Raw genomic sequence first — 10816 nt, forward strand, 5'->3', positions numbered from 1 at the left:
TGTAAACCAAATTTAATTCACTAAGTTATTGGGTGATGTTGGGGCCTGGTCTTTTCAGGTTTGGGCCCAGAAACTGGTTTGGCTACCCAATACTTGATGGCTTCCCAACCTAGTGTCCACCCCTTGAGTTCCAGTCCTGTGCAATCCTTGTCAAGCATTCTGCTCCAATTTTCTGGTTGCATGTGATTGAGAACTCACAATATGAATCCCATGGCCAGCAACTTTCCTTTTGCCTTTTTGACATATTTGTTGTTGGTTTAATCGGCCATTATACTCTCCACCTTTCTGAGAATAGTGCAATGTATTTGCTGTAATGGGCTTTGCTCAAAAATGGCCAAATTCATTGCTTTGCATTTTTTTTTCTTCGAAAAATGACCATACTGTCCTTGTAAAACAGCGCATTTCCGGAAAAGCCTCACAATTTGCTGAAATCCACCCCATGTTCAAAATTTTGATTCCTGAATAACACGACGTTCACAAATCATTATTGCAAATGTCCTCAAAATGTGTAAACCTCCTTTTACTAAAAAAAATCGCATAAGGGGCACAAGCAAGAGGACAAATATAGTACAACCTTCGAAACTCATGTTTGTGAATGCCCTAAAAATATGTGACTCCTTTTACTAAAATAGCATAAGAGGCACAAATAGAAGGACGTGGGAAAATGTGTGAGGACATTAGCAAATGTGAGAGTATTTAGTAAAAGGAGTTTTACATATTTTGGGGACATTCGCGAACATGAGTTGCAAAGGTCATACTATATTTGTGAATGTTCTTCTGCTTGTGCCCCTTATGCTATTTTTTTTAGTAAAAGGAGGTTCACACATTTTGGGGACATTCGCAACAATGATTTGTGAAAGGGCAAAAATCTCTTAAAAAAGTCAGGAACCAAAATTTTGCGCATGGGGTGGATTTCGGCAAATTGTGAGGTTTTTTCTGAAAATGTGCTATTTCACAAGGACTGTACGATCATTTCCACTTTTTTCCTCTCTCAAAAGTTTGCACCAGGAAATAGCATATTTTCTGCGAATATAAGCAGTGCTGTGAACCAAAAAAAAAAGAAGAGAAAAGTTACACTGAAGTGCAGCAGTATCCCAAGAAACCTCCATGTTTTGAGTATTTCCATTAGAATCTTGTTTTTACATTGACCATATCATAGATGAGTATATGTTTTCCTGTTTGATCATGATAAAACATATTCATTTCAAAGTATCAGCTAGGAGTGCACAAGAGCCGGGCTTGAGCCGAGCTTAGGCTCAAAAAGCCTGACTCGTAAAAAAAAACATATGTTCAAACTCATCTTGAGCTCAAGCCGAGCTTAACACCTTGGTTACGAACTCAGTTCGGCTCAAGTTTGAGCCTGACTTGTCTCAGCTCGAGCCGAGTTAATTTTTTGTAAAAAAATTTGAAATAGGCATGTAAACAACGGGAATTGAACTCCGCCCCTCACAGAAAAACGCATTTAACTCCCTAACCACTTGGGTAAAGCCAACTTTTGTTATTTAAATGGAATAAAAATTGTACATATAGTACAACTTTTCATGACAACTGCATTAACCGAGTTTAATGAGCTTAATCAAGTTTTAAAGCTTGATCAAGCTTGGCTCGTTTGTGTTTAACAAGCCTGAGCTTTTGTTCAAGCTCTGCTCGTTTACTTACCGGATGAGTCTGAGCTGAGCTTAATCGAGTCGAGCCCGAGCCGAGATCGAGTTAGCTTGGCTTGTTGTGCACCCCTAGTATCAGCACAGTTGAATTCCCACTAAACTCTTCTCTCTACATTTCATTACCCCACAATCAGCAAAAAACATACATCTGCTTGAGAATGTAAAATTTTTTGTTCATCTTAAACTTGATGAGCATGTAATATCTCTGGTTCCTTGGAAACTTAAGATCAATCCAGTTGTAACGTGTTGTATAAATCCATATATGTCTCATTGGCAGCTGCAGATTCCAAATTTAAGTTATGAATTTATGACACTTTATTCTACATGTTGATTGTACTTTAGAATTGATTTTTCATGCAAAACTGTATTTTCTCATATGATTAAGTTTTAATGCTTATTGGTGCTCATATTTTTCTCAACTTATTGACTAAAATTTTCAAACTACTATCATTGATATGTGTCTTTCCCTTTTCTTTTAATTCTTTTAGTAATCACTGTTGCTAAGTCCAGATAGATAGCTGATTGTTGGAAATGCAGTTGATTATTAGGTCACATGAAGGTCCTGATGCAAGAGAGAAACGTCCTGAACTTGCAGAGATGCAGAAGGGTTATACAATTGACCATGAAGTAGAATCAGGAAAGCTGATCACACTTTTCAGTGCTCCAGATTACCCACAGTTTCAGGTTTTTATCTTGCCACAATATTGCCTTTATGTGCTAATCTTTGGTTTCCATTCCATCCTGAAAATGAATTTTTCAATGAAAGACAGAGGATGGATGCATCATGTATGATTATCAGTGGATACTATACTGACTATGATCCAACCTGACCTAACCCTAACCCATACACACCAAGATTGGATTGGATAAATGGGATTCAAATAGAAATTTTGGTTCCTGTTGGATCTATATCCTCATTTGGGGTGCACATCATCCTAGTCCAACTTGTTTATGTTACATCCTTCCTATCAGATGCAGTTCTGAACTAGTTCTTGGCGCCTTATTCTTTGTGCATAGAGGGGGCATGCTCTTGAGAAAGAGAGAGATTATTTACAAACAACAACAACAACTATGCCTTCATCCCAAAACAATTGGGGTCGAGAGAGCGACTATTTACATTTGGAAAATATAGGTGGGATATTTCTTTTCTTTTTTTGCTTTCTTATCCTTTTCCTTTAATGTTCTCCCTTTGCTATCAGAGGGAGTCACTGAAAGGTGAAAAATACCTTCAATACATGCCCATCAGTGTATATGGATGTGTAGGTTCATCCTGTTGGATCTCAATCTAAATATCAGATTGATGTGGATCCAAATATATTAGTGGCGGAGGAAAATTGCAAAAGAAAACAAAGAAAGAACGGATATGAGAAAGGATGGACATGTCAATTAGGGTTAGGGTCCAACCACTACTTACTCTGTATCTTGATTGGATAAATGGATTCAATCTGAAAATTGTCATATTGGACCATGTGCTTCGTGATCTGCATCAAGCATCATCCTGCTCATATTTACCGTAGCACTTTATCATTTCTGATCCATCAATTTGATCTGGATCTGACTGCATAAGGTCATTTTGGATTTAGATCCATTTAAGGGAGTGTAAACTATGGATTAGATCCACCAGATCATATCTGTTTTAAGTCGTCATGACAACAAGTTGTTTTCAATGCTATTTTGAAAACAAACCCTGCACTTGTTAACAGAGAGGTGGTCCTATGCTGTTACATGGATGCTTCATTCACTTCTGTACAATATCCCTTTATCCTGTACATTATCCCCTTATATGGTACTCATAATGGAGAACTAGGTAAGAACAGCCTGTGTCTACAGCTGTATCCATGTGACATAGGCCCTATGCTTGCAGGCATGCATAGTCATGAAGCTAGTGTTTACATTCATTTGGTTACAGGACTACTCTAAAATGGGTGTTTGATAACTTTGAATTTCAAATCCAAGGGAACTGCTCAGAGATTCCTCAGTTTTGAAATCCAAGGATCTTACAATGCGGGGTGGGGGGACATTGGTTCTCAGATACCCCCCTCTCACTTTTTATTCTGACCAATTAGCATGTTTCCCTCACTATATATATATATATATATATATATATATATATATATATATATATATAGAGAGAGAGAGAGAGAGAGAGAGAGAGAGAGAGGGGGACCATCCAACCAAAGGAAGATCCAAAAGCTACAATCGATGAATAATCAACAGCTTTCCTTCTCTAATGATAGAGTTTTTCATCAGTCTGTAATACCTCACAATTTTTCCTTTATTTTTATTTTAATAAATATATATTTTTATTTTAATAAATATATATTTTTATTTAAATAATTATATTTTTGATGTCTGGAGTTAATATAATATATATGATATACATATATATATATATATTGGCTGACGTTAAAGTGGATTCTAATATGGATCTTGGACCCATTGCCAAGATTCATGATCCAATTATGATAAGGTAAATTAATTTTCTTTTTAAAACTAAATTATATTAGTGATATATCTATATATATATATATATATATATATATATATATATACAAGTCTTGGTTTAAAAAGACTTCTATTTCCATAAGGAAATAGAAGACTTTCTATTTCAAAGAAAGCATGGGACGTCCCCTCTATTGGAGTCCCTCTTGTTCTATAAAAATAAAAATATTAGCTCTCTCTCAACATTGATTTTAAGAGAGAGAGAGAGAGAGAGAGAGAGGGCTGAACTGAGAAAATAAGGAGGGTGGGGGGTAGAATCGTGAGAGAGAGAGAGAGAGCATTGACCTTCTCCTCCAACGTCTCCTTCTATTTTCGTGAATCTCTAGCAAGGTATGAGTCTCTTTCCTCATTCGATAGGTAAAGGATTTAGTTAGATTGAATCAGCATGGGTTTAAGAACAAATTTGCGATTTTCGATTCTCTTAACCCATGGTTGTTCTTGCTGATTTGGGTAACAGTCTACTGATTTGGGGTTTTAACTAACCTAGAAGGCCTGATTTTTTTTTTTTTGTAAATAAATTATTATTTTTAGATCGAGCAAACATGAGTCTGCATTTTTTTTTCTGTTTTGACTGGATTCACGTTGGGCCCTTGATCTAACCCAAAGAATTTGCCCAGAAGTCAAATTCACGTGCGTTCATATCAAGGTTTATGCTTAGTCAAAGATTTACCCTGATGGTTATGGGCAAGATTTACTGCTGGTGGAATTAGACCTCTTTTTTTTTTAGTTTATATATATAAAATATATCAGTCTGCGTGTTTCTTAAATTGGGATCACGCTGGATTTATAATCTACATTTTAGACTGGACTTATGCCAAATACAAAAAAAAAACTGTATTTTCGATCTCTGAAAAATCTGTAAGTTTTGTAGTTGAAAAACTCAGTTTCTACCTGTTCATGTTGAGCTGTGATCAGATTGTGCTTGCTGGAAACAAATGAACTGGGATTATAAACTTTTAACTGTGTTTTTTCTACTGAAACGAGTTCATATTGTGATGCATATGTTGTCATGATTTTCTTAACCGACTCGTTGCTGCAAAATAATTATAGTTCTCAATCTGAATCACCTCTAACCAAATCCTTTTATGGAGACCTTTTAGACATCTAAGAGGTGTATTAAAAAAATTTACGCTCCTGTGGTGGTACAAAATTGAGGGTTATGACTTCTGCAATACAAGACAAATTCTATTCTGTGTGCATAGCAAATTTCAATAGTTGGTTTTGCAGAAAAATCAATAAATTAATGGTTTGGTGCTTATGGTTGATTTTTAGATATGTTATAATTATTACGTGTATGAATCTGAAGAAAAATAATAGAAACATCAGATTCATTAATTGAGAATCCCAGAGTCTCACACAAGTCACGTGAAATTCAAATTTCTGCAAAAAATCCGGATTTTAAAGTGTCTCAGATAGGATTTACTGCGATCAAATGAAAATAGATATTTATGATCTGTCACTTGGGTATGAAAACTAATATGCGTGACCACAAATTTTGGTGAGTCTGATTTTATTCTGTGTGTTTACGAGCTTTTGATAATACATGTATGAATTACGTATGTATGATTTGAATGATGTATGTAGAAAATATGTATGCTTGAGGTTTAAATGTTTCATATTATGAAATATACATGTTTTGAATTATGAACTATAATTGATTCAATGAATCGAATGCACATGCTTTAAGGTTTAATTTATGAACGTGTTGATTTTAAATAATATGAAATGTGATGTTATATGTGGCTATGTTATGATGTCAATGCTTATAATGATGTGTTTCTATGTGATGTTGAAATGCCACATGAGCTGAGGTTATGAATGCATGCGATAAATGTTTAAGCTCAATGATGGAGCTATTGGGTTGCAGAATCCGGTTAATACGTTAACATGTGATTACATGTTGAATTGTCATGTTATTGTAACCTATGATGTGATGCATGTTGAATGTATATGTGCTTGTACCTGAATTCGTAGCTATTGACCCTAATTGTGTTTATGCATGTATGACAATAGATCCATTGGGGAACTGTTCCAAAGAAAATATCTGTGAGGGTGTGCATGACAAAGATCGGGTGATCCGGCTAGGGCGGTAAATCTCTGTGAGGAGATGCATTGTCTAAGATGAGGTAACCCGCTAGGACGGTAAATCCCTGTAAGGAAGTGCATTGTCTAGCGTCTCTATATATAATGAAAAAGCAACTCAATTCTAATATTAAAGTACAAACTCACCTTAAACAGCACATGCTCAAGCTCGACTCCTCTAGAGCCCTAGCAGCACACATGATACTATTTTAGAATTTTATGGGAAAAAAAGGTTTGTTATACTTTTGCCATAAACAAACTTTGAAGGGGAGTGAACCGGCTATGTGATAACCTTTGGTGAAAGATCACAACAATGACTCTATACCTTGACAAAGACTATCATGGGATCTAAACACAAAATGCAGGCTGCTGGGCAGGGTTCATATTCTTCTTAGTGAAGGCATGATAGTTTACTAAGTTTAGAAATGTGGACGTACCTTCATACATGCTGCTCTGATGGTGCGTGCGAGACCCCAAATGCCAAGTGTCTCAGCCTAAACAGGGTTGTGTCAGCTGAGCCAAAGGATGGAGGGTACGCTGCATGCATGTGCGGCAGGCGAGAGGTGGGGTTTGCTTTGGAAAGAGGGGGTGAAAAAGCGGGTCACTGGCATGTCACAGAGGGAAATGCACAGGGTCACGGTGCATGCAGAATCATGACGCACAGCAGGGTGTACACATGCGGCAGAGAAGGTACCGGTGCACAGAATTGCGTGTGGCACCCTGGCGGCAGACTGTGCATGCATGGCACAGCAGTGGTGTTTGTGTGCGCCTGCAATGGCAGGGTGTGTGTGGCAGTGTTAGTGGAATGGGTTCGGCCAGCGGTGCATGGATACCGTGGAGATGACAGCATGCAATCTCTCCTTCAAGGCAGAGGATTCCTCCAGGAACTCTTTTCTCGTTGCTTGAAAACTTATTACAAGAGCTTTAAATAGGATGCTCAACCCTAATGTCTCCCTAATTGGTTCCTTAATGGACCAAACTACCCACAATTACTCTTTATCTCCCATACCCCCTCATACAAGTGTATTTGCAGTTATCACCTCGCAACTAGCTGGTGTGTATCAACCTTGTCAAGTAAGAATATAGATAATCCTCATTGCAGCATGCAATAGTGCTTCAAAAGTGAGTGGGCAATGTGCCTGTTGAAGAGTTTGCCAGAATTGGCAGGAGAACAGCTTCCTAATGCTATAATTTCCGGTCTATGCTGCAACCAAATCCTTGTGCCAACTTAGACTAAAAATTTACATTTGATAGCAGTTTTTTTGTATTTCTATTGTTTCTGATTTCTGTTTGATTTTAATTTTTGCCCTAACTTTTTTTTTCCAATGTTTCAGGCTTCAGAAGAGAGATACAATAACATGGGAGCATATATCCTGCTGGAACCTCCTGTTTTTGCTACTCCAATTTTCCACAGTTTTGAGGCTGTTAGACCCAGACCAAAGGTGAATTATTTTCCTGAATAGTGAACAATCAACCAGATTGTTGTTTGGCTTCTTTTTTATGCTGTTAGATATAAATTTGTATGTGTTTTACATTTTTGGGCTATGTCACATGGGTGCGGGTGTGGGGGTGCGGCAGGGCAAAAATGTAAAAAAATTATATATATTATATATATATAATTTTGAAGTTTTAACAGTTAACATTGTCATAATATCATTCATCATGCATGAAATATATCAACCTAAATATCAATCAAATAAGTAAAGCAATTACATAAATCAACCTAAATATCAATCAAATAAGTAAAGCAGAAAAGAACTAAATTACATACCAAAAGAGGTGCCGTAGCAGGACCATAAATAATTACATAAATGATGATGAAGTAATGGATCTTAATAATTTTCTTCTTCATCATCAAATGCATCATTAAAAGGAATACTAGGCTCAGATAAATCCATGTTTGTCATGTTGAAGTCATGCTCTCCCTCGAAGTCACACTCTTCTGGGTTTACATCTCAAAATTTGGATGTTCCGTGTCTGCTTTACAAACCCAATTTGAAAATGTTAAATACAATACAAGTATATTTAAATGCCTGACCCATGCACATCATGTGCCTCAACATTCTGAAGTTTCGTCCCCTATATAGGTGCTTTGGGCGCTGACCCCCGCTGACAGGAGGAACTCGAAAAATACCTGGGCACTCATAAAAAATTTTGATCACCCAATCGTTGTTGCAGTGCGCAACATGTGCAACAACCGCACCAGCAACTGCTGCACTGCGTCGCAGTTGCGCACATTAGGTGCACGCAACCACACCCACAAGTACCGCAACCGCGCGAACCATGTGACGCACATGAGGTGCCGCAGCAGCACCACACCGCGTGCCACGAGGATAAAAAATTTGGGTCCCCTGTATAGGTGTTTTGGGCGCCGACCTCCCGCTGACAGGAGGAACTCGAAAAACACCTGGGCAACCATAAAAGTTTTTGACCACCCAATCGTTGTCGCAGTGCGCAACATGTGCAACAACCGCACCAACAACTGCTGCACTGCGCCGCAGCTGCGCAGCATCAGGTGCACGCAACCGCACCCACAAGTACCACAGTCGCGCGAACCATGTGACGCACATGAGGTGCCACGACAGCAGTGCACCGCGTGCCACGAGGATCAAAATGTTTGGTCCCCTGTATATGTGTTTTGGGCGCTGACCCCCTGCTAACAGGAGGAACCTGAAAAACACGTAGGCAACCATACAAAATTTTGACCACCCAATCGTTGTTGCAGTGTGTAACATGTGCAATTGCTGCACTGCACCGCAGTTGCGCGCATCAGGTGCACGCAACTGCACCCACAAGTACCGCAGCCGTGCGAACCATATGACGCACATGAGGTACCGCAGCAGCACCGCGCCGCGTGCCATGAGGAGCAGGGAGGGGGGCTCGGCCCCTCCCCTGCCGACCCAACAAGAGAGCGATAGAGAGCAAGGGGGAAGGGTTGGGAAAAGATAGAAGAAGGAAGGGGACGAGGGAGAGGTTACCTGAGACTCAGAGGAGAGGAGGAGGTGGCGACCGTGGCGTCGGGCTCCCCTGAGAGACGTCAGGAGGAGAGGAGGTGGCGACCGTGGCGTCGGGCTCCCCTGAGAGACGTCGGGAGGAGAGGCGTCGAGCGAGAGAGCAACAACATTGCGCGGGAGAGCAGAGATGCGAAAGAGGATTCGGGCAAAAATTTGCCCTAATCCCATTTCGCAGCCCTTTTATCAGGCAAAAACAAAAAAAAAATTGCGTCCGAAATTTGGACGAAAATAACCCTAGGTGCGGTCAATGTACCCAGGGTCGTGTTGACCGCACCGGGTGCCGCACCCGCACGCCCACTCGCATCGCGTCGATGCGGGTGCGGCACCTACTTTGCCGAATCCGTGTGACTTAGTTTTTGGACTATGTAAGCATGCATCATGGTTGATTCTTCATTTCTTCATCAATAGTTTCATTTCATAATTTTCTCCAAGGATTGTTTTCATGGTTAAGCTTGTCATTCAGTTACCAATGGATGTTAAACTGCATAGGCAATCAACTACAAACCAATGGCTGCAAGCAGCTCCTTTTGAATGTCGCTTGTCTATTTAGTGCCACTGAGCAAGTGGAGTGTAGCCTTTCTTGCATAGAGCATTTCATAATTCAATGTCAGCCTGTATTAGATGGATTTTCTCATCTGTTTGTTTATTGGGATTACAGTGAATGCCTAGTTTGCGTCTTTCATTGATAGTGCAAATTTGGTTGTTGGTTAATTTTATTTCCAAAACATTTTATCTTTTCATTTCCATCTTTCTTATTATGACGTCATTCAATTATAGTTTAGTTTTGTTATTTTTCTGAAGTACTTGTGTTAACTCTCTTGTTTTTGCAAGTTTTTCAGGTCAATGCTTATTATAATTATGAGGATGTGATTGACTCTGATGAGGAACTCGATTTAGGATCAATGGATCCGAGCTAGCACGCTAAAGGTTTTGTATAGTAACATCAAATGTTATTCTTATGTCCTTTTGTTGGGATGGGAATGGGGGTGTGTTTCATTTGTAGTTTTTGTGTCTTTCTCTCAGCTTATTAAAGGTTTTTTTTGGTTCTCAGCAGCTTTTTAATTAATATTCTGTTTAAGTATCCTTGTTAAACCTCAAATGTATAATTTATATCCTTGTCGGAGCATTTATCTTTTTTGGTCAGCTGTTGAGTACATAGTTATGCATAAATTGATCAGTTTTTTTTATGTCTATCAGTGAAACTTCAACCTTTTATATATTTATTTTTCCTTACGGGATGTGGTACCATACAACCTTGTAGCCAGAAAATCTTTTTTTTTATCATTAATCAATCATTGATGATCTAATATAATGACCTAAAAAATTTTCTCTCTTTTCCCTTCCAAAAAGCAAAATGTAGAACAAACCTGATAAGATATCATTAAGGCCGGGTTTGAGAGATTCGGATCTCAGATGCGAAGATGAGATGTAGGCCATTATGTGGCACAGGCCTAATACTGGCCAATTTTTTTTCTATGCATAGCGAGTCAGTTGTAGATATCGGCTTGAGTAGGAGTCGGATCTTTGGAGTGTTAGTAGTCTTGTGTCAGTTTG

General features: G+C 38.8%; 1 protein-coding gene across 2 annotated transcripts in view; it reads left to right on the plus strand.

Annotated features, from left to right (window-relative positions):
* Nucleotides 1-10405, plus strand: part of LOC149829045 (serine/threonine-protein phosphatase 7-like) — a 24970-nt gene extending 14565 nt beyond the window's left edge. The window contains exons 3-6 of one of the 2 annotated variants that reach the window (XR_016434136.1): nucleotides 2202-2348; nucleotides 6180-6292; nucleotides 7583-7690; nucleotides 10102-10131. Coding sequence is in view for 1 of the 2 variants with exons in the window: in XM_090017111.1 (XP_089873237.1) it covers nucleotides 2202-2348; nucleotides 7583-7690; nucleotides 10102-10179 (333 nt within the window). In the remaining variant the exon portion in view is untranslated. Of the gene's footprint in view, nucleotides 1-2201; nucleotides 2349-6179; nucleotides 6293-7582; nucleotides 7691-10101 lie in introns of both variants that reach the window. The other variant, XM_090017111.1, reaches the window with a different exon arrangement.
* The last annotated feature ends 411 nt before the right edge of the window (nucleotides 10406-10816 follow it).

This window comes from Nuphar pumila, chromosome 9 (assembly GCF_984573655.1).
Source record: "Nuphar pumila chromosome 9, dmNupPumi1.hap1.1, whole genome shotgun sequence".
Lineage (NCBI taxonomy): Eukaryota > Viridiplantae > Streptophyta > Magnoliopsida > Nymphaeales > Nymphaeaceae > Nuphar > Nuphar pumila.